The 24,204-nt window shown below is 47.1% G+C and overlaps 1 protein-coding gene across 2 annotated transcripts in view; it reads left to right on the forward strand.

Annotated features, from left to right (window-relative positions):
• COL5A1 (collagen type V alpha 1 chain) overlaps window positions 1-24,204 on the forward strand; it is a 139,654-nt gene that overhangs the window by 59,574 nt on the left and 55,876 nt on the right. For both annotated transcript variants that reach the window (XM_050320012.1, XM_050320013.1), the window contains exons 5-13: window positions 2,264-2,395; window positions 4,129-4,275; window positions 4,402-4,650; window positions 9,009-9,161; window positions 9,459-9,515; window positions 13,515-13,556; window positions 13,798-13,860; window positions 19,926-20,000; window positions 21,679-21,771. In XM_050320012.1, the coding sequence (XP_050175969.1) occupies window positions 2,264-2,395; window positions 4,129-4,275; window positions 4,402-4,650; window positions 9,009-9,161; window positions 9,459-9,515; window positions 13,515-13,556; window positions 13,798-13,860; window positions 19,926-20,000; window positions 21,679-21,771 (1,011 nt within the window). The remainder of the gene's footprint in view (window positions 1-2,263; window positions 2,396-4,128; window positions 4,276-4,401; window positions 4,651-9,008; window positions 9,162-9,458; window positions 9,516-13,514; window positions 13,557-13,797; window positions 13,861-19,925; window positions 20,001-21,678; window positions 21,772-24,204) is intronic.

Consider the following 24,204-nt stretch of genomic DNA (forward strand, 5'->3'; position numbering starts at 1 on the left):
TTATATGATGCACACTATCAGCTCTCCTTGAGGTGTAAATCCAGCCTTATCAGGAAGAAAAAGCTTTTTCAGCCTTCCTTGCCTCTTGCAGACAAGTACCAGTTCTGCTTTGTGGCTGCTTTATTTCAGCTTATCCCAACAATGCCAGACACTTCCCATCATCCTGTGGAAAATGGGGAGCTTTAACCATCTGAGTGAGGGAAGGGCAGAAATGGCTTAACTTGGGTGTCAGTGAGAGGTGACTGAGGTTCCATGTGCAGAAATAGCAGCTGGAAGGGTCTTCACATCATCCACTTGAAACAAAAACCCTTGGCCAGGTTGGGCATTCCCTGCTGGAGGGAACTCCAAAGGAACAGCCTGTTTTGTTGCTCTGAACTGCCTTTGAAGACCAGGGATGGTGATATTTGGTGTGAGGAGCCCCATGACACCCCCAGCTCCTTCCAGTCCCTGCTCAGGGCTGGGTGATGTCCTGTAGTCACACCATGGCCAAGTTCCCCATGTGGGTCCCACTGGCAGGTGGTGGCCAGAGCTGGTTGGAAATGGGAAGTGTTCTACAAGACAAAAACCTGGCATTTTCTGTTTTTCTAATACTCCATGTCCATTTTTTGGTGGTTACATTGAAAAAGAAAAAGCCAGAGCGTTAATGACAGAACTGATGTATGAATTTAAAAAAAAAAAATAATAAAAAAAGGAAAAGGGGGAAGGGAAGGAAAGATTGTTACTCTTCCTTAAAATGGAAAATTGAAAATCCACTTTGCAGACATTTCTGCTAATTTTCTAAAGGTTATTCACTGGAAACAATGACTAATAAGCTTAAACCCATCCTCAATTTTAGGGTTACTTGTGTAGCATCTGAAAGGTGCCCAGATGTTACAGAGAATTTCTGCAGAGAGGGGTGTGATGACCTGGAATTTGGGGAGGGAAGCTTCATACTGCTGTAAGCTGCTCCTTTCCCTCAGAGTCAGGCAGGCTGTGGCCAGGTCCACACGGCCCTTGCAACCTTCTTTCCCAGTGGGTCTCTGCCAAAATGTGAACAGCACCTTCTTTAGTGAAATCAGTGGTCCAGGTTCATGGCAGGCTGAGCTCCCCAAGACTCAGAGACACCCACCCATGGCTGGGCCATGCAGGCCAAGGCAGACTTGGTCCATCATTTCAAAAATAGCCTTTGGTTTTCCATGGGGATGTTTGCCAATCTGGCCAGGCTCCATGTGGAGCTTCTGCTTCCTATTACATCCCCAAATCATCCTCCCAGTTTTGCTGTAATGCTCCTGCTTTTTCCCCTGGTGCTTTAGCCATGTTTTTCTATTATTAAACAAGAAATTTTTCTCCCCCTAATTAAATATCAACTCTAACCATCCAAGTAGTAAAGTCTTATGTAACTGTCTGAATAAACGGGGTTTTGGTGTTATGGTTAAGCAGTGTGGTGGTTCTTCAGGAAAATACAGAGCAATTTCTGCTCTGACCTTCAGGCTGTAGCAGGAGCTTCATTCTGTCTGCAGCGAGCGCCCCATTAACCAGCCTGTGTGCCTAATGAGCTCCCTCTGCACCTGGTTTTTAATAAGCCACTGCAACACCCCTCGCTCTTGGCTCTTTTCTTGGATTATCAGATGCATTCCTTACCTCTTTCTGTGTCTGCCACACTGTTGCAGGTGGAAAATCGAGGTGAGGCAAGATGTAGAAGTGGGGGGGTGATGTCTTTAATGAGACCACCTGATGGTGGGGGACAAACAGAGAAGCTTTGAGGCCGATAAACAGTTTTTTGGACAGGACAGGGCAACTCTGGAGTCCTGTAGGACTCCACCCGCACAGGACCAGGTGGAAAGGAGTTGTTTTTTATTGCCCCCAGCTGATTTGGGGTGTGTAGAGCCCTTTTCTCTTCTTTTTCCCCCAGCACCCACATTACCCAGGGCTGGAGGGTGCTGTCGTGCTGTAAGGCATGAGGGTGACCCCTCTGCAGATGTGCTTATCTTTTGGGGAGGTGCATTTGGGACCGGGGATGAAGCACAGCAGCTTCACACCTCATGGAGCAGCCAGAGATAAGTAGTTTCTTAAACCAGAGATAAGTGCCTTCTTAACCCAGCCCTGGACACGGAGGGGTATCACCTGGCTCACCTCAGGGGACGTGCCCGTGTCAGGGAGGTGACTCTGCCAAGTGTTTTGCTTTTGATTTCTTGGTGTTGCTCATGCCTGTGACTGCAGCATCGTGCTGGTGGCTCCATGTGCACCATCCATTCCCTGACCCTCTGCCCTCCCTTCCCTGCAGGGTGACATCCAGCAGCTCCTGATCGTGGCGGACCCCCGAGCGGCCCTGGATTACTGTGAACACTACAGCCCCGACTGTGACACCGCCATCCCCGACTCCCCCCAGTCCCAGGACCCCAACCAGGATGAATATGTAAGTGTCTCACAGGTCTGGGGATGTTTTTTTGGGCAGCAGCATCTGGTTCCACATTGTGGTCCCAAAGACACTCAGCTTCCTCCTCAAGCTCAGCTTCCCTGCGACTCCTCTCTTAACATCCAGGACAGAGCTTGTTTTTAGGATTTGTGGGTTCTGCTCTTGGCTCTTGCCTTTGGGAGTTTTCCCTTCCTTCTGCACTCCTCCAATTTCCAGAGACTGTAATGAACATTCACTTGGAGCTCAAAAACTTGCAGGAGAGACAATGTGAGTCGAGTGTGAAACACTGACCTTCCCTGGCAGGTCGAGTCCTGTCCAGAACAGGCACCTGTTTCTAAATTTCTAATTTTACTGTTGAACTTGTAAATGGATTAAAACAGTTCTTTTTCAACACTCTTTGAAACAACAGGTGTTAAAAGGAGAGGGAAATACTTTTGCCCATGGATTTGTCATTTGAATTTGCAGAAATGCTCCTGATTCATCCCTGTAAGCTGCTGGGCTCAATAGTTTTTCTATGAAGAATTAGCCTCAGGTCTTTTCTTAAAAAAAAAAGAAAACAAATTAAAAAGGCTGATACAGGATACACTTTAATTTTTGCTGCCCAATTAAAAATGTCTGGGTGTGGCTGATTTCCAGAAGAGCATCACCTGAATTTTGTCCTTGTTTGGGAGGTCTCAGGCTCAGCTCCCAGCAGTTGGTGCCTGGCGTCCTCAGCCACTTCTCAACAACTCTCTTGGTCTGATTTGCTTTCAGCTGATCTCAGACCTGTGGGTTCCTACTGAATCCCCACAAAGCTGTAATGCCCTCAGCTCTCTCAGTTTATCTTTGAGATGGAATTAACCCTGCACCTAGGTAGGGCTTTGGGGAACAGTGCTGTGCTCATGGTGAGGCACAGCCTCCCAGCCCCGGTGAAGTGCTGCAACCGCTCCACCAGCACTTCTGGAGAAACAATAAATAAGAAAAATAAAACAGACTTTGGTACGGTCGAAATATACGTGGTAGTAGGAAAATAAAACTCTTCTCTTGGAGCCAGCAGTTCAACAAGAGCTGGCTTGTCTTGGGGCTGTGTTGCTCCATGTAAGAATAACTCTTCCACGCGCCGCCGTCGGCTGCCAGCGAGAGCGCTGGGCTGGCGAAGAGATTCGCCATGCCCGGCTGTAACCAGCTGGTTTGTTTGGATTTCATTTTGAAGAATGACTGACGCCTTGTGGAACACACTGAAAATATCTGTTTTCCAAAGCCCTTCTGCCTGCGGGCTGTGGGTGGGTGGGAAGTGACACGGATGCTGTTTAGTGCAGTCGGATGAGTGGAAGCAGCGTCGCTGCTTCCTGGAGCAGCTGCGCGGCTTCAGGTGCTGCCTTCCCCTCCCTCAGGATGTCAGATGGGTGGGAAGTCTCAGCAATCTGTGATAAAAAAAAAAAAATCATAGAATAACTGGTTTGGGTTGGAAGGACCTTAAACCCCATCTAGTTCCAACCCCCTGCCGTGGGCAGGGACACCTTCAACTGGACCAGGTTGCTTGAAGCCTCATAAAAAGTGGTCTTGAACACTGCCAGGGATGCAGCAGGCACAGCTTCTCTGGGCAACCTGTGCCAGGGTTTCACCACCCTCCCAGGGAAGAATTTCTCCCTAATATCTCACCAAACCCTGTCAGTTTGATGCCATGATGTCTAAAGGAGCTGGCAGGAACATGCTGAGGTGCTCATTTTCTGCTTCTCATCTCCTCCCTGCAGTACACGGATGGGGAGGGAGAAGGTGACACCTACTACTACGAGTACCCCTACTATGAAGATGTTGATGACTCTGTAAAACCAGAAGCCCCCACCACCAAACCTGGCCCTCCTGAAGTGGCTGCTGGAGAGAGACCCGAAACCAAGGAGGTACCAATGAGGGGTCCTGGCAACGATGAGGTTGATAAATCTTTATAGAAGGGGAGGTGGAGGATGATGCAGAATCTTCTTTTTTTTTGTTGTTTCTCTGATTCCAGTGTTTTATTTCTGCCACAGGATTATCCTGCTCCCACGGCACCACCAGAGAGAGGGAACCCCGGGAAGCCCCCGAAGGAGGACGGGACAGTGGATGATCCCCTTGTTGATGAGTACAACTATGAAACCATCAACGAGGAGTACTTCACACCCATGCCCTATGAAGACATCAACTACAACGAGGAAGTAGATCCCCAGGGTGGCCTCACTGAAAACGCCGTGGAGGCCGAGCTCCCCACCAGCACCGTCATCACCTACAACGAGACCGATGTAATTTTAACGCATTTTGTTTGTTATTTCTGCTGTTTCTTAGCCCTGAAAGCAAAGGAGATGCGAGCACCCAGATGGTAAACCCGTGAGGGCTTTAGGCAGCTGCTGGAAGAGGAAGTTCCTTGTAAAATATTTTCACTCCAGACATTTCAGGGTGGGAAATGCAGATACTTAGAGTTAAGGATTGTTCCCCTGGAAAAATCTGTTCATGTTGACATCTGCATTTCCTTGTGTAAAGTGGTTTTCTGACAAAAAGAGAAATGAGGGTTGATGTTAAAATCTAACTAAAAGCATTTTACTTCGAAGTTATTAATATAAATCCTTAAAATGTTGATTTGATGGAGAACATCAATATTTTTCATTTTGTCAGCCCTACTGAATAGCATCTTTGTTTTTCAGTTTGTTACTTAAAAAAACCCAGCATTTCAACACTGGAAAAAAAACCCCCAGTGATTTCAAACAACTGCATTCACCCAAAACGAGCCCCTCTGTTCTCTGCACAGATCAGCTCAGAGATGAGATCAGTCCAGATCCCACAGCTGACGTTTCTGTTGGAGCATTTACTCTTTTATCTACCCAAATTTTAATATGCTTCAACTGAAATATGTTACACTTGAGACTCTCTTATCCCTGAGACTTGCCCAGTTCTTGCCTTTTATATGGATGCTCAAATAGGTGAACGTTGGTCTGAGCCTCAGATGGGATGGAGATAACATTGTTGGGGAGCTTCAGAGCTGTAAAATTCACCGTGCAAGGAAATAACAGCACTAAATGAGGCAAATTCTTCATTATCCTGGAGTATCAGCAAGGAGAATTTCCAGTGGGATAACATTCAAGGCAAGGCTGGATGGGGCTCTGAGTAACCTCTTCTGGTGGAAGGTGTTGGACTTGGAACTGGATGATCTTTAAGGCCCCTTCCAACCTACACCATTCCATAACGTTACTGAGTCCCATCCTACCCCCCAGGAAGAGTTTGGTGGCAGTTTCTCAGGTGGACAAGAATTACTCGGTTTACGGGGATGCCAAAATTCCAGGTTTTCCAAGAGCTGCTGGAAGGTGGCAAAAGAGACGGCAAAAGCTGGCCAAGACACTTGGAGCTGGAGCTGGAAGTTTGAATGAAAAGGTGTCGGGGAAAGCGTCCAAGCAAAGAGCGGAGCAGCTGGAGCGAGGCGGGCGTGGATCCAACCGCCCCGAGGGCTGGGGCGTGGGGGGATCCACTCCAGCCAACTGGGGCTGAAAAATGTGCTGGAGGAGGAGGTTGAGCAGCTAAAAAAGATACACAGAGGGAAACAGAAGAGGCTCCAGCGTATCGAGGGAGCGAGCGCCAACCTGAGGGAGCCCAGCGATGGGAAAGCTTTCTGTTTCCTGACAAAGAGCCAGAAATCTTTGGCCAAGGTTGAACTTTCTAATAGAGGGGAATTAAAGATTGGATAGTGTGACCTTAAAAAAAAAAAAAAAAAAATCCACCAATGAAAAACTGGAAGAGGAAGTAAGAGGCTCAAGGGCCACTTTACTTGTTAGGGAAAGGAAATAGAAGAGGAGGAAAGTTCAGGTAGGGAAACACGTGGTGTGGCTTTCTGATGGGAAAGCTCAGCCAGGTCTTGGCAAAGCATCTGGCTGCCTCTGGCAGCTCCAAGGGAGCTGGTGTTTGGATGGGAAGGGCTGTAGGAATGCTCCTGGGTGGGATATTGCTCCAGTGGATCTTTTAGCTGAAGAGCAGAGAAAAGGACACAACTTGCCCCGCTGAAGGAGATTCCTGTGCACTGAGGCAAAAGCTAACATGGCATGACATAGGGAAGACTCCCAAAAAGTGCCAGCCTGAGGGACAGATACCCAAGAAGATGTGGATTCCAGGTTTACACCTTGGAGTAGGAGCTAAGGGTCCTGTCTGCAGCCACAAACTCCTGGGGAAACCAAATCCTTGAGTCCAGCAGAAAATCGAACTGCTTTGTGAGTGACATGGAAGTGAGGATTAGGATTGTACATGTAATGCCCTGCCCAATACCTGTTATTAGGAACAGGGCTCCAGCAGGAATACAGCCTGCTAGAGTGGATGGAGAAGTTTATGTGCTCTTCAAAATAATTGCATAAAAAACTCCTAAGTTTTTTAGATAGTTTAAGCAACAAAATAGTGTTCATGGTCACGAGTAAGTGTGGCATAATTTCAAGCTGTCCCAGCTTTCTTCCAGCAGTTGGAGACCCTGGACTGCTGCACAGGGATGCAGAGGTGGGCTGGGAGTCTGGGCATTCCCCACAGTGCCAGCCATGGCACTGCTCGATTTTGGTCCTGGGATCAAAGAGGATAATATTGGTCTGGTGCAGAATGGTCATTTTAATCCTCCCTTGGCAGACTTGCTGCAAGGTCAGGACGTGCCTGTCACTACTGAAGTTCACCTGTCTGTATTTTGGGAAGACTCTAATTCCTGCAACAGGAGTTAAAAGGGGATTTAGTTCTACAAAATGAACCTCTGTGAGAGCTTTGGAGGCAGGAAGAGTCACTGGCTCTCCCGGGCTTGGGTTTCATTCTGGCTGATAACACCCTGATAAGTGCCAGGGAAGCAATTCCAGGATTGAGGAGGCAGCAATACTCCTCTGAGCAGGAGGAGCAGGGGACAGATAGATTTTGTTCACGGTCTGCTGTTCTTCAGGCAGTTTGTTTTCCTTGTCCAGGTGTGATACCAGCATTTCACATGGACATTGCTTCTCAAAGAGAGAACTAAAAGTGGTTTAACTGAAGGTGTTGCCAGCCAAGGAGTGTCTCAATACTCACACACTGATTTTTGGGCCTCCTCTTTTCCTTCTTGACTGTTTCCTCATCCACATTGTAGAACAACATTGTTAAGGAGATTATTTTTAGGCTTTTGGTTTGGTTTTTCTCCAAAGCACCTGCAAGTCTCAACATAGAGAACTTTCCTCCCTCTCTGCCCAGTTATTCATAATATCATCTTTCCATGCAAATAGACTCATGGACCTCAATTAAAATATCAAACCAGTCATTTTTGATCTTCATTTCAAGACATGCAATTTGTTATCCCCAAACCCTTATAGCCAGATAAACAGGTTATAAGGTTTCAAAGTGCAAAACTAGGAAAAATATTTCAAACAGGGCAAAAGACACGTGTGATAGCACTAGATCCATTTGAACAGCACAAAGGAAAAATAATGCTGACTTGTCCACGTTTTCTAATTGAATAATTGCCAAACTACAATTTCTGCCAAGGCCAGTTGGTATTTGCAGAGGTAAAAGAAGGTGGAGTGATGATTGCCTTAGCTCTGGGCTTATTCTTAATTTAAAACCTCTTGAATTTAGATCCAGATGCTCGTGTTTATGGGTTCTGAGCAATTTTGGCACAGAAACAAGGTCTGGAAGTGGTGATGGCATTTAAATGATTCTGAATTCATAGTACTGAGGAGATAATTTCTCCAGGAAGCGCTGGAAATAATTCAATTTATGGACTATTTTGGTCATTACCTGGATAGGAAAGAAAGAAAATAAATATCAGCAGCACATGTTGTTCTTTGCAGTGCTGCTCCAAGTAAAGGATGCCAAGGGACTGTGCCTGCCAGGCTGCTGGAAGCACAGGGATATGGAGAGGAGCAAGGAAATTCTGATACTTGTCTAGATGTCCTTGCTTGTGGCCCATAGCATCTGTTGCTGTAAGGATTCAGGAGGGATTCAGGGATTAAGGCATCAGCTCTGTAAAAGTTTCTTCTGCTGCTCTTTGGACAAGAACAGTTGCAAATTGGATCCCAGACTAAACAAACAGGAGGTTTTCATAGAAGCGAACTTGGATTTTTCCACATTTCCTCCTGTAATTGGATACTCACAGTGACACATTGTGGTTTTGATGTGCATTTTAAATATGGGAACGGATGTGTGACTTCTTGTGCTTGATAATCCAGGGTCTCAGATGCTGAGGCCATGAGAGATGAGGAGGACTTGGAGCTGGAACTTCCATTCCCTCTTTCTTTAGGCAATTCAGAGTTTGCTGGATCCTCCTGACATGAGATGAGTTTTGTTTTCCTCACTCAAGCTTTTATATGCACAGTGTTTTTTCAGGGATCAACAAAGAAATCCCAGGGCAAGCCAGGGTATGCCTCTGACATAAATATTCTCCTGTGCTTCTTGCCTGACACTGGAGAAGACCTTTGGAGGTCACTGGAGAACTTAAAACTCCAGAATTTAACCTTTCCCCAGATTTTTTTACATGTAACTATTATTATAAAACACCCCCTGACTTTGCACAAACCACACCCCTTAACATAATATTGTTAATATTGTTAATATTATTAATATTCCAGCGTGTGGAACCAAGAGAGATTTGCAACCTGACACTTTGCTGCTCTTTCCCTTCCAGGCTGCTCAAGGAGGAGATGACCTGGATAAAGATTTCACCGAGGAAACAATAAAAGAGTACGATGGGAATTATTATGAGAACTATTACGACCGGACGGCCTCTCCCGACATCGGCCCCGGAATGCCTGCCAACCAGGACACCATCTACGAAGGGGTAAGAGGGTTCATTCTCCATCGAGGAGAAGACTAGTTCACAGTGTTTGCCTTTCCATAATTTAGAGTGTAATTAGCAACACAAAAACCAGCGTGGGAGCATCGTCTCGCTTGGATTCACCCACCTGCACCGGGGTGAGGAGGAGCTGCCTCGTGTCTTCCCAGCAGGAATTTCGGCAGTTCCTTGGGTTGCAGCTCTCCCAGGACCTCCAGCTCCAATTCCTGCTCAGACTGGGGACGCTGCTGATGAGGGCTGTGTCCTCCTCTCTGACTTTTGTGTTTCCCTTGTGTGCTGCAGATCGGGGGCCCGCGGGGTGAGAAGGGACAGAAGGGGGAACCTGCCATTATTGAGCCGGTAAGGACCATCCGGGTTTTTGGGTTTTGCTGTTTTTCTGCAGGAAAAAAAGGCACAAAGGGTTTGTTCAGTGTGTCTTCGTGGTTCAGTATTATCTCAGTGGTACAGCTGGGAGGGAGGAAAACTTCCCATGAAAGAATTACTTGGTTCGTTTGAAAACTTTTAACAGAAAATACTGTAATTACATATTTTATTTTTTTAAAAAAGTACTTCAAGAAGTGACCTAAATTACGAAGGAAGTGCAAAATGTCCTGTGAAATCTCTCATTTAGCAAAATAAAAGCTGGAGCATCAGGCAGGGGGCACATCTCACCCCTCCAGAGGGTTGGAAGTGCCCCTGGCTCCACAGTGAACCTGCTCCCCCGAGCACCCTCGGCCGGTGGCCAGGTCGTATCCTGACCTGAACTTGCAGCCTGGGGTTGGCTTTAATTGTGCAACTAATGGGTTCATCCCTCTGGAAATAAAAGGGTTCTCCCTGCACACAGCTGTGGAAAGGAGAGGTTTGCTCCTGCACCAGCCTCAAGGTCCCAGATTCCACTTGCAGAGAAACCCTGTGTCACCCCAGGAGTGGAACCCAGCACACTCTTTTTCTACAGTTCTGCCCTGGGCTGTTTCTGAGGTTGTTTTTCTTTCTAAATAATGCTTATAATCTACCTGTGCTATCTGCATTCTGCAGAATATGTGGGTGCCCAACTGAGCACCCCCGAGGTGGGGATGGAGCTGCTGCCCAGCTGCCCCACGATGGGAATGGCTGGGGCTTGCTCAGAGGCTCCTGCTGAGCAGAGCAAGAGGCTGTTGGTTGATGCCCATCAGTTTGTCCCTCTCTCTGTGTGTCAGGATGCCCAGGTACCCCCATTCCTGCTCCTCCCCAGGCTGGAAATGGAACTTCAGGTCCTCACACCCACTTCCCCTGAGCAGGTCCCAGGAAGGCTGAGCACATGCTCGCTGCTCACCACCAGCTCAATTAACCTAATTTTCCTTGGCGGAGGGCCAGCGTTGCAGCAGCACTTCCCATCATCCCGAGGCCACTATTTTTCTTTTGGTTCTTCCTTCCTTTCCTCCTCTGCCTGAAACTTTTGCAGGTAGCGGGGAGGGGAGCCAGGGAGAAGCTGGGGTGCAGCAGCGGGGCTTGGAAGGGCTGAGTTCCTTATAAAAGCATTCCCGACCTTTCCTTCCTTCTCTTCCTTTCTGGGTCTCGCTCCCACTCTGCAAACAAAAGGAAGAACGAGCGATTTCCTTATCGGAGGGGTGAGGAAGGAGGGGGGGGGGAGCAGCCAAACCCAGCGAAGGCAATGGCAGGAGCCCAGCCCGAAACGCTACAAAGCGAACAAAATAGTTAAGTTTAATCATCCAGAAAGAATTTGGCCGCCTGCACGATTTCCAAACACTGGAGCATGTACAGCTTTTGCCAGAAAGTAAACAAGACCAAATGCCGCCCGGTCCCTCTCCGTGCGGCTCCTCTTTAGCAGGAAAATTGGGATTTGCTGCGCTTTTTAGATCCTTTTTTTAAAAAATATTATTATTATTTAATTTTTTTTTGTGGGAGCTGTAGGAGAAGGGAAATAGAAACCAAACGCAAAGTTGGATTCTGCTGGATTTTCTCTCGTTCAAACCGCCTGTCCTTCAATCCTTGCTCTGTGCTGACACTTGCTGGAGGCAGCAGGGCAGGACAGGGGGAGGAGGGATGGAGAGGAGGGATGCAGGGACCCCAGACATCCCAGATCTGGAGCCATCAGGGTGCTGCCGCCTCCTCAGAGCCCTCTGTCCCTTTTGGGGAGACCCTGGTGCTCCACATCTACTTTTGGGGAGGGTTTGCTCAGCCTTTGTGCAGCACCTCCATGTGTTGGAGCCAGACTTTGGGCTGTTTCTGTGATAGTGGCTTCACTTGTGTTGATTGAGTGGAAGCAACACCCTGTTTTCTCCTGGGACAGTCCCAAATCCATGGTTTGCCTGCTCTCCCCAAGGTGATTGCCCTTGGTGGCATCTCCCCCAAGGGTCCTGTCCCCAAACCCTCCCACATTTCCATCCTATTGATGAGAAATCACGTAAACAGTGGAGGTTTCTTGCCAAGGATAATCTCCAGATGTCCCTAAGGCTGGAGCTCAACATAAACCAACAGATAAATATGGGAAGATGCCAAGGATGTTTGCATCCTAAATCAGCTAATTAGCCTTGACTCTTGCCCATGTGGAGGAGTGTCCCCAGACTCTGGGGTGGCTGTGGGAAGCAGAACCTCAGTGCTCTTGTGTGCTCAGGCCAGGGTAATGCTGGCACCCAGCAGCCCCAAAATCTCCTGGGGAGTCCTGTGTGGGCTGTGATTCTCTGTCCCAGCCCAGCCACTGATCAGTTTTTGGTTTAGAACCCGTCACACACTACACAAAAACGTTGAGATGATTGGTCTCAACAGGGATGGATTTTGGGGGTTCCCTGCAATGTCCTTCACTGTGTGACCAAGAAGGAATGAGTGCTTAGTGGGTGTGCTGGGGGACACTTTCTCCATCAACAGAACTCAATTCTCCTTTGAAGTCTCCAACAGCAATAGCTCATACTCAGTGCAGGCTGGAGGAAGGGGATGGGGAGTTTATCCCTAATTCCCACCCAGAGGAGAGCAGTGTCTCTGTGGCCAACATTGAGACTGTCAAAACATGGGCACAGGGTGAAGCCTAAATTCTTTCCTGGTGAAGAACAACTGCAGAGGCACTTTCTGTGGTGGCAGCAGCAGCAAATTTCCCCTCACACATCCAACTGAGGGGGAAGCCAGACTTTAAATGAGATTTTAAACGAGGTGGTAACGAGTAGTGTGGACACTGGGAAAGGCAGAAAATAATGCTGGCCACGCATTAGTGGTGCAGACACGTGTATCCCACTGATGGAAGCAGGGATGGTCCATGGCAGCGTGTTTTATGCTATTTTTTGCTCCTCTGGGCTTAGAGACTGTGGCTTTTGGGGCAGGAATGCCTGGATTTTCCTCTAGACACTTCAGATTCATTCAGCTCAGCCCTGTCTGCTGGAGTGACTGCTCTGGGTCAGCCAAGGCTTTTGGCACCAGAGCCTGAGAACAGTTAAGGGTGTCCCAAGACCAGTCCCTGCACTTGCTTCCTCCAGGCTTCACCCACGTGAGCCAACTGCTAATCTACAGATTTTTAAAGATGGGTTTCATTCCATAGGAGAAATGTCCCTGTTTCCCACAGGTGAGCTGGGAAGTGTTGGGACTGCTCTGGCTTGACCTGGCTGTTGCTGGGCTCCAGAGATAAAAGGGGCAGTGCTCTCTCTGGAGCTCTTCCCAGCATATCATCCTGATGCCTTCTGGAAAACATTTGCCAGGTTTTTTGGAGGTTTCTTTTTTACCTCTTACTTACTCATAAGGAAAAAAAAAAAAGAAAAACCACCTCAATTCTACTGAGTACATGATAGATCTGATATAAAGTTATGACAAAATATTTAGATTAAAAAGGATGGAGAAGCATTATTTTACCATTTTGCCCACACAGTGATTTCCTACATGCACAGAGTAAATCAGAGCGTGCAGTCTGCTGGAAAAAAAAATAATTTTGAAAGACATCTTGCATTTTGATTGCTAACTTCTTTTCAAGCTCTTTGGGTCTAGAAACAGTGGTTTTTTCCTGAAGCTCCAGCACCATCAAGGCTTGTTGTGCTCCAGGGTTTGCCGTTTGCCTGACCGTGGGCAAAGAGAGAGGGGTTGTGTTTAGGAAGGTGACCCTTGCTGGGCTGAGGGTGGGCCTGATGCTGGGGGTAAGGGCTGTTTGCCATGCCCTCAGTGATTTAAACAGACATTATTTGGATTTTCAGTTGGCCTTCTGTGCCTCTGGCAGCAGGGACACAGGAGATGTCATCCAAGAGAGTGGAAACCCTTCATCTTGGGTGTAGCAGCAAGACCTGAAATATTTAAGCACAGGGCTTAAATAAAGCCCTGGAATCAAAGTGACCTGGGGGATGTGCCTTGCTAATCACTTTTTTTTTTTTCTTTCCTCTTGCCCAGGGTATGCTGGTGGAAGGCCCACCTGGTCCTGAAGGCCCAGCAGTAAGTGGCACTTTTCTCCTTGTTCTGGATTTTGGGATGCACGTGGAGGGCTTGGCACACGGCTGTCCCCGGGCTCTATTGCTTCCATATGCCACACATGTGCACAGAGTGCTTTGGGGTGGATTTTCTGGTGCAAAAATAAACAGAAGGCTCTAAATCTTTTCCTGCTCGTTGTATAAATCTGCTACAAATAATAATGCATTTTAGTGGCTTATTTTTTTCTTGTCTTTTCCCATGCTAGGGCCTTCCAGGACCTCCAGGACCAACTGGACCTGTGGGCTTAATGGGTGACCCAGGGGAGAGGGTGAGTATTCATGTTTTTCTCCTCTTTGCTGAGGCTTTGGGTGGGTTTTGTGTGTGCACAGTGGGACTGTGATGTGTCCTTGGAGCCCTAAAATCCTGCTCATCCTGTAATGGCACTTTCCTCTGAGTCAGCACCCAAAGGAGCTTATGGTGGGATACAGTGCTGACCTTTGGGGTAAAAGGTTGGGAAACAGCCATGTTAATCAAACATAATAAGCCATTTTCCAAGTTAAAACCAATAGTTTGGGCTGAAAACCCTCTGCTCTCTGTTTGTGCTCTTTGCTGCTCCTCCAGTGCAGGAGCTGGGCTGTGGCACTGGGAAAACAGGATGAGCAAACACCAAAATAATAGTCACTAACACGGTAAAATGAAGTTCAGCCACTCTTCTGCATCCTCACTGCAGCTGGTGCTGTGAGTCCTGGCAGAGGGTTTGGTTTTGGTTGGGACCAGGATGGTCCTGGGGTCATGCCAGCACCGCTGCTGTGGGTCTTTCCTTACATTCATTTTGTGTCCCAGGTTGCTCCCAGTGGGAAAGGGTCTCTTTGTGCAGCACTTCACCTCTGCTGTATATGGATTATTGGTCTGTACCAACAGCACTAGAGACTGATTTATGTGCTTTAGCAATGCAATAACTTAGGTTTTGATGTTACTGTAAATCAGTTTTGTCCCTGGCAGCCACTGCTTTGTAAACTGCTGTTGCAGAAGCCTCTGGCTTCAGGATGTCTCATCAAAGGCAGCTGCTCCCAAGTGCTTTTGTGGATTGTGACCCAAATCCCATAATTTAACACCTCACTTCAGTCAGAGCTGTATATTTATTTGTTATTGCTGAGTCCCCACCTGGGATCAGGAGTTGATGACCTGTGTTTTGGGAGCTGCTGAACTCAAGCCTCAGGTCAGTGAGCAATGCATGAGCACCATTCCAGCAGCAATTCCAGTGCTTGGCAATGCCAAAAATTAAAACCCACTGTCCTCGTGCCCTGAGCTCAGTCTCTGGAATGACCCAGTTACCAAGACACTCCTCACTTGCTTTTGTTCACCCACAGCTCAAGCCTGTTCCTCCTCCCTGGCAGAGGCAGCCGGGTGAGCACACCTGGGCAGATGTGCAGCAGGCTGCCCACTGCCCCCACGCCTCCTCCCAGCAGGAATTTTGGCCTGGCATCTAGTGGAAAATTGACCATGGCACAGACAGGATCTGGCCTTGCAGAGAGGCTGAGGTGGGATCATCTTTGTTGTCTCAGCTCAGTCTGGTGCTGAGAGCAGAGGAGCACATTTCCTGGTGGATAAGGCAGCTCTGTGCCTGTGGCAGGCTGGTGTGCACCCACAGGAACCACATCCCCTTTGCCTCCTGAGTGCCCAGGATGGATGAGCTGAGGGGACCAGATGCAGACTCTCTGCCTTTGTAGGGCTTTCTACTTTCCTGGCAGATTGTTTGGCTTGGACAAGGTGGGAAAAGACAATGGGAAGCTCTGGCTGGATAAGGGAGTTGTGCTGTTCTGATGTGTGTCTCACAGATGTAATTGCTGCAAATGCTTTAAGTGTTTGTGTCATGGCCTTGATTGTATTTTTTTTTTTCTTTAACATTCCTTTTGTTTGGTCTTAATTGAGACCCAGAAAGAATAGGAGGGAGAATTCCTTTAATTACAGAAGATCAGAACAAGATCTCTGTGCCCCAAGGATCTCCCCTTAACCTTGTTTTAACTGTTGCAGTGATGCCAGAGTTCTGCTGTGGTTTCCTCTGTGGTGGCCATCCCTGTGTTCCCTTTTCTTTCTGATGTACCCACGTTGCAAAATGCAACTACTGGGAGAATTAAAATCATTGCTGGCCTGCACTGGGAGGTGAATGCAGCAGTTTTAAGGTGCACTTGAGGAGATTCCTCAGCTGTTGGGGCAGCTATGTGACAATATCCCTAACCTGGGCCCAGGATTTTTTTTTAGCAGAGGTTCTTTGTTGCCTTCTTGGTCACTGGGGGATTGGCTGGAGCCTGCTGGCTGCTGCATTCCCACTTTCCTTCCCCCACCGAGCACTGCTGGAGAGAGACCCTCACCTCATTTACACTCCTGGTGTATTTATTGTGTTTTTTGATGGAGCAGTAATAACGTTTCTGGTGGTTGTGACACGACTGAGAACGAGGGGCCCTGACTGTGCTCCATCGATCGGTGCCTGCGAGCTCGGAAAGTCGATACAGGCTGCGGGCTCAGCCCAGGGCTGCGAGCCAGGGCCACTGCTCGTGGAGAGCTGGGCTTAACCCTTGTGGCACTGCAGCCCTGGACCCTCCTGAAGGAGCAAGGGCAGGCTCTGCAGCCTTGGTGTTGGCTTCCCAGAGGATGGGTGAGCTGGGGCAAGGCCCCAGCTGTGTTTTGCATCTTGCGGTGGTCAAGGGTTACTCAAAAGAGCTGCGTGGCTTCATCAGATTCTTGGTAGGTCTTCATCCTGCTTGGGTTCCTGTGTGATGCCCAGCTTCCTCTTCTCCTCCCTTGGATGTGCTGTGTCTACTCCTGCATTCCTGGCAGGCTGGATGCTGCCCCTGGTGACAAGGGAGTGTGTTTCTGTCATTTGTCCAGGCAGATGCAGACATTTGCTGGCCAAGTTCCTCTCGAACAGCCCTGCAAAGCCAACCAGCAGCAGACACACTGTCCCTGACGATGCTGCTCCACACCCTAAAATGAAAGGAATAATTTGCATTCTAGCACAGGCAGCACATCCCGCTTTTCCAAGTGTCCAGAACAGAGTGTAATGCAGCATACTGTGCACAGAGAAGTGATGAACTTGCAGAGCCAGGAACTGCAACTGTATTAAAATACTCCTTTTCAATTAGAGCAGCTCCACTTTTAATTTGTTTATTATTAACCCTGCGCGTGGCTCATGAATTTACATGACTTCCCTGTGTACTGGGAGGAACAGTCCCTCTGCCTGCATCTGATAGAAAGGCTTTTTATTTGCAATCAGGCAGGTGCACTGAATTAATGTACCAACAATATTCAGCTATGTTAATATCGGCCAACACTCATTTAGCTCTGGTTTATTCATCATGTCAGCTCGTTCATTTTTCCCAGTTATTTTACAACATGCAGAGGAACTTGAGTCAATGGCAAAGCTGTGGAGCAGCCTGTTTGTGGGAGGTTTCAGAGGGCTCAGCTGAGGGGAGGGCGGTTTGGGATGACTTAGGCAGGTTTCTTTGAGCAGTGGGAAGAAGAAAATATGGCACTTAGGAGACCAAAGAGTTATTTCATGGGTACTCCAGACTGGAATGAATCAAGTGGGAAAATGTGTTGTTTTGAACAAGATGAGCTGCAGCATTAGAGCAAAATGCAGCTCCATCACTCTCCCCAGGTTTGTTTGGAATTCTGGGGTGGTCAGCACACCCTGAGGGAAGGCTGATCACAAAGCAATAGCTGTATCTTCCAAGACCATACAGCCATTAAGTCCCAAAGGACTTATTCCCCTGGGGACAGTTTTGCACCTCAGAAGTGCAATAGGATCCCTAAAATCCTGATTTGGCTTCTGCATGGCTTGATATTTTCAGGGTGCTGGTTTTCCCATCAGATGACAAGTGCTGCCTTACCTAGCAGACACCAAAATCTGCAAGAAAGATTCTTCTTTTACATAATTTTCTGACCAGGCCTGAAAATGGCATGAAAATAATCAGAGAGAGAGAGAGAGAGACACTCAGTGAATTTTGAGGCTCGGCACTGTGGGCTGTTGGGTAGCACTCGAGGAGCCCCAGCACTAACACACTGAGTTTTCAGTTTAACCATTCCCTTGAAATATTGCACCAGTGTTTGCACTCAGCGTGGCATTTTAGAGCACTGCACCAAATGAAAGTTGAAGTCCCCATCCCTGGCTGCCATATATCAGCAAATCCCTATTTACATAACGAGAGAGACACAGATTTACACCCCGAGCCTGGCAGGCTGCATTTCTTCGAGGCATTCGTGAATTTAAATTTACAAAGTGCTTTATGGGTTTGATTTTCCTCCGTTTCCCTTGCCCCCTGCTGATCCATCCCACAAGGAACAGACCTCCCACACCCAACCTGAAACAAAAAGAGGCATTTATGGGTATAAAAGCATTGCATCAACATTTGTCAGGCGGAGTACACACACGGAGAGATAAACAAATCTCATTCCTGATCTGTCATATGCAGGACTGGAGTTAAAGGAGAAGAGGGAGAGAAAAGAAAGTTTATTATATAAAACAAGTCTGGCCTAAATTATTTATGGGGCTTCTGCTCCAACAGATGGGACTGGCCTCTGCACCTCATCAGCAGGGTCAGGGACTCCGGTGTCGGCCAGACTGAGTAAACAGCGCGAACACAACACCGTGAGCTTGTCTTGAAAAATGGATGGGCTGGTGTGTTCTGCAGCCTCCCTTCGCTGCTGAGGGAGCTACTGGGGTTTTTTTCTCCTGGTTTTTTTTTTTTTTTTTTGCTGATAAATCACTGGCTGCAGCTCTGGCTGCTGCAGCAGCGCTGGGAGCAGCGTTGTTATTCCGGGCTGGTTGCGGTGCAGAGCTGGACTCTGGGTCTGTGGGGCTCCGGGTCTGCAGGGCAGCTCTGCCCTGTCATTGTGGTGCAGGTCCCACCACAGCCCTGTCCTGCCTGGGGCAGGGTGGAGTAACCACAGCTCCTCACCCCCACCCTGGTGCTGGGCTCTAATTTAGGGCTTGGAACTCTGGCTTGAGTGTTTTGGGTTCCTTTGTAAGCGGGAGACAACAAGGGAGTTGTGAAGTTGAACACAGAGGGAATGGGAGAAGGAGGAGCACAGAGGTGAGAAATGCAGAGAGAACGTTCTAGAAGACAGTGGGGCAAAGATAACACACCAACTGTTTTGGTTTGGTGGTTTGGGTTTCTTTAATACTCTGATTTTTAGGGACTTCGTTACCTATTTCTCTTTCCCTGATCCTTTTCCCACCTTTATTCACCTCCCTTTGCTTTGTGGAGTTTTATGTGACCCTGTAACATGTCCATCTCTGTCTGTGATTTGTGACAGGGTTTTACATTACTATTATTTTACTATTGCACACACTGGAGGGCCTCAGACAAGTTGAAGAGAGTGAGAACTAACAGAGGTGTCTGTTGCTTGCATTTCCAACAGCACTGGTTCTCTATAGATGGATTTATTATTGACACTTACTAAATAAAGGAGTATCCAACACCTCAATCTTGAGCTGTTGGCCAGGCAGTCCTGTCTGTTTGGCCACAAAATGAGCACCAGGGCTTCTTTTGGCCTCACTGGGATGTGGTCAAGTCACTCATACCTTAAACTGGTATGAAAATTGCAATTAGACACACACGTTGTGTAGTTGGATGTCATCCTCATTTGCATGTGGGATCACTGGGTGGATGTGTAAATTGGGGTTAACTTAAACTTTCTGTCAAGTCCACAGTCAGGAATACAGATAATCCATGGGCTGCCTTAGGAAAATTGGCCATATTTGATTATTTATAGCTTCATCAATGGATCTTTTACTGCACACTCGTTTCTTTAGTACGAGTTAAAGACACTCGACTGATGTTAATCAGCACAGCTCCATTGAGATCCACAGAGTTTGGCTGATTTACAGCTGCTGACAGGATCACTCCATTGGAGATGGAAGTGGCCTCATAGGACTTAAAAAAAAAAAGAGGAAAAAACCAGAAGAGAGAAAAATGGAAGGACCCAGATGACTGAACACTACAGAAATGAATTTATCTTTCTCCTATTTCTATCTCACAGACCCTGAGTTAGGAAGCTTCATTTTTTTTTTTTTTTAATAGGTTTTAATTAAACATTGATTCCATGAACTTGCAGCACTGCAGAGATTTTTATTGCTCACTCAAAAATTGCATGTGGCAGAGCTTGGAAATGTGGGGGCCAGGATGGAAGAAGAGGGAATTACTCGGAAAAGTCGTGTGGGCTTGCAGATGCGCTTCCACAAAATTTGCCGTGGCATTGGGATGTCTACAAGCTCAATCCCTGTGTGTCAAGACAATATCATGGCATATCCCTTTATAGCCACAGCTGCTTATGTATGGACACGATCAAAATGATGCTATAGAAGTTTATTTTTATTTGTTCTTCTTGCAGGGACCACCTGGTCGCCCAGGTCTTCCAGGAGCAGATGGTTTACCAGGACCACCAGGGACAATGCTTATGTTGCCTGTAAGTACAAACATAACTAAAAAAGGCATTTAAATGAGTCAGGTTTCTTGGCTTTGTTACTGTTCAGTGCCTGTTCCTGCAGAAGCCTTCCATCTCTTTCACACCAAGGACACATTTTCCTTGAGGTAAAAGATGGATCCTGATGGTTTTCCTTGTAAATTTACTTTTTGCAAAGCACTGTAATTTCTTCACTGGTCAAAAGCACCAGGTTAAAATTTCCAGAAGGGATGAGCAATCATAGAATTCATAAGATATCCTGAGTTGGAAGGGACCCACAAGGATCCAACTTCTGGCTCTGGACAGGACACCCCAAAAATTCCACCATGTGCCTGAGGGTGTTGTCCAAACACGTCCTGAACTCTGAAGAAAAGTTTAAGTGTTTCTGCCTGGGCACAGTGATGGAGACAAAAACACATGAAGAAGCAACTGAAGACACTTCCAAGGGCCAAATTTTCATGCAGAGTCCTCCCTCCTACAGCGAGGAACCTCAAACACTTCTTCAAAGCCAGAATTATAAGCACCTGAACAAACTGGTCTTCTTTGATGACCAGTGGTAAATTTGTATTGTTTTTGGTCTCCTACATGAAGCCAGTAAGTACCAAATCAACCTTCTTTGTCCTGGGATGCTGAAGGAATGGTTATATTTTGTGTCTGCTTTGATGTGAGACAACCCGAGGGAATCCAGCTGCTGAAAATAAGTAGTTGGGTCCTGAAGGGAAGGAGTTTTTAGTGACAAACCTCAGCACACTTGTACAGGCTCCAAAGGGCTGGGTGAGGCTTGGGTAAGTTCCTGGCAGGGTTCCTGAGCAGGCTGGGCCAAGAGCTCAGCGTGGAGCTCAGCTGGCCATTACAATGAATTTGTTGGCCCCTCCAGAACCAACCATGGGCCCATAAATTGCATCTCTTTGAATCTCCTTGCCAAGTCGGTGTGGTCACACACCTAACACCAACCAGGGGAAAGGCCAAGGTGAAATGGAGGTGACAGAACCGTGCAAGTAGGTTCTGCAGCCAGGAGCACCCTTCCTGCAAAACCCCAAGCACACAACTAAGGCAGGAGGAGGGGGTGAGCCCAGGAAAGTGGGGCTCTGGGGGTGGAAGAGGCAGAAGGAAACATTAAACTCCTTCTCTTTCAAGTGTGGAAATAAAACATTAATGAACATTAATGCCTGGGGTTTCTAAATCCTTTGGGTGCTGAGGCATCCTGGCTTGAACAATAGGCCAGACTCTGGTTTTTTGGAGCAAAAACTGCCACGCTTGAGAAACGCAGCCTTTGTCGGGGCAAACGGGCAGCTACAGCCAAATAACCTGATCCAACCCCGTCTGCCTGGGGTCTCCTGGCCAACAGCATCCACACAGGGGAATATCAGCCCTGGGAGAACTGTGCACTGAGCTCTGAATGGTGGTGTGTGAGGTCCTCACGTGCAGAGCCCACAATCCCTCTCATTGTGTGTCCCTCCGGGCTGGCAGAGCTCACTGCGCGGGTGCGGACGTGGGAAGCGTGGTTGGTTTGTGGCTCTGAGCTGGGTGACCTGAGTGTGGTGGGTTAAAGGGATGGTCTGGGAAGACAGTGATGGATTTGGGTCAGTCAGGCTGAACCAAATTGTTTGGGAGTCAGGCTACTGTGAGAGTGGGAGGACAGCAACCCGGTGACCTGCTTTCTCCATCTTGTCCCCATCAGTTCCGCTTTAGTGGAGGAGGAGATGCTGGATCCAAAGGACCTCTCGTTTCAGCCCAGGAGGCCCAAGCCCAAGCCATCCTGCAGCAGGCCAGGGTAAGTGGTGGGAGATGGGAGGTCTCCTGCAGCAGGTTCTCGTGGAAGCAAAGGAAAACCAGAATAAATGTGTCAGAGGAGGCATCTTCATACTTACACCCTTTGTGGTGGTGGTAACAACTCATCTGAGGTGGAATTGCTTGTGTTCCTTGGAGATGATGATGCCTCAGTTTGGATTTTTATTAATGGTCAGCGAGGGTGCAGGTCCCAGAAAGATGGTTTTACATTGCCTACAGCCTTTGGACCAGACCTTTTGCTGGTTCCAGACCTGTTGGCTCCAGTGCTGTTTGTGCTGAGAGTTTTGAGGGTCCATATGAACAGTTGTGGATGTGCTCCAGGGATTTCTTTCTTCTGTGTGTTCTTTTTTTTTTTTCCCAATAAATCATCATAACTAAATGTAAGCCATGGATGGAAGCTGTTCCCAGCCCCACGAATCTCAGCAGGCAGATTTGTAATTTTCTTTAATGTATTTATTTGGGAACACATGATGGCTATCCATGCAGCGTTTCTTTCCATGGATGACGTTATTGATTGATGATCAAATCATCCCTGGTTTACTGGTGACAAAAAGCTGGTCATGCACATTCCCAGTACAGCTCCTGTTCCCTGCCTGGATCAGTGACTTAGTGCATAAAGCTTTGTGCTCATCTGTTCAGTATAAAAATTTTTAGCCAGTTGCAGCTTAGAAATTTTTCTACCATGAGTGGTTGTGGTGGTTTTTTGGTTTTGTTTCTTTTTTTAAAGTTTGTTTGTTTTTAAACACGATCATTGCCACATTAAAAGCAGAGATGCAAGAGGAACAATTCCAGCAGAAGGGAACACCTGGGGAAAACCACAAAAAAGTTGTGTTTGCTCTGATCTTGCCCAAGAGGAACCAAATTCTGGCTGTTTAAGGAGGCAGTTCCCAAAGGGACATGGTTTTGAGACATTGCATTTGGGGACAGAGCTGAGATGTACTCCTCAGGTCCAAAGCCCACATCTGTCTGCAGCTGGAATGTGCTGTGTGTTATTCAGGGCTCTTTGCAGTCACTTCAGCACAGACTTTTTGGGGCTGGGCTGCTGAAATGGGCTAAAAAGCAATTTATTTCACCCTTCAGTGAAATAAAATCCATTGGGATCTCCACCCAGCTGAGTGACACTTGCTCCTTTTGGGTTTATAACAAGGAATTTGGCTTAGCTGGGGCTATTCTGGATTCCATCCAGCTGCCCTTTTACAAAGGAGTTTGATTTTATACTTATTCAGGTAGAGTACAGGGCCTTGATTCCACCAGTCACTGCATTTTCCTGTCCATTAACCTTGTTCTGAGAATAATATTGGTGGATTATGTTTCTGGTGTTGCCTTGTCAGTCTTAATTTCAAGCCTGCCTATGGTTTTTCCATCAGCATTTTATTTTACTGGGAAATAGGGAGTTTGACCTGATAAGTGTTTCATGAGAAGCACCTGCTTTCTCAGACTCTGGTTTTGTTCTTTTGTTTTTTTGGTTTTTTTCTACCTGTTGAAAATTGTGATTTATGAGAAAAAAAAAAAAAGCTCCCTCCTCCCACTCCAAGTCTCTTTCTTTTTTAAATTTTCAAGTTCGGGGGAAAAAAATTTAAAAACCAAATAAATCCTGGGTAATTTTGGAGCTCTGGATGAAAAGTTGTGTATTTTTATAAAGGAAAAAATTAATTCCTTGGTTAACTTCAACATTTTTGGCTGAAAACTTGGATACCAAAGCAGAAAGGGAAATAAATGCAATTTTTTTTTTTTTTTTTTGTGTTGTGGTGAAGCCACAGGATATGGCAGGAATGGAAAAGGACTCCTGCAAGGGGGAGGATGCCTTCTTTCCTTTTTTGGGTTTGTTTTTCTTGTTATCACTGCTGTTAATTGCATTATTAGGTTGATTTATTCCCTTAAAATTTGGCTTCCATTAGACACCAAACGTTATCCCAGCCAGCAGTGGTTCAGAGCATCTCCCTTTTAATGGGGTGTTGTAAAAAGATGCCACATAATCCAGCATTTGTGCAATATTTATGCCATTCCAAGTGCAATCACGGGTAGATTTTAATTACTGGAGTACACAGATAATTACAACTCTTTGAAAGTGTTGAATTGTCACGAGGGAACAAATTGTCTGAGTGATGTTTTAAGTGTGGACCAGCTCCATTACCCACCATGGAAATTATTCACTTGATACATGGTTACATGACTCCTTAATTATTGAGCTAAAAGCCCCCTGTTGCAAATAGAACTGTAGTTCAGTTTGGACCATAAAGAAAAAAATTCTGCTAAACTGAAGTGGGATCATAAATATTTATGTCCTCTCTCAGCAGACTCGTGCACCAGCCAGGGGGTTTCATAGAATCATGGAATGCTTTGGGTTGGAAGGGACATTAAGGATCATCCAGGAAGGTGGGCAGGGACACCTTCCACTATCCCAGGTTGCTCCAAG

Source organism: Myiozetetes cayanensis, unplaced genomic scaffold (assembly GCF_022539395.1).
Source record: "Myiozetetes cayanensis isolate MyiCay16 unplaced genomic scaffold, myiCay2020 scf23, whole genome shotgun sequence".
NCBI classification, from domain to species: Eukaryota; Metazoa; Chordata; class Aves; order Passeriformes; family Tyrannidae; genus Myiozetetes; species Myiozetetes cayanensis.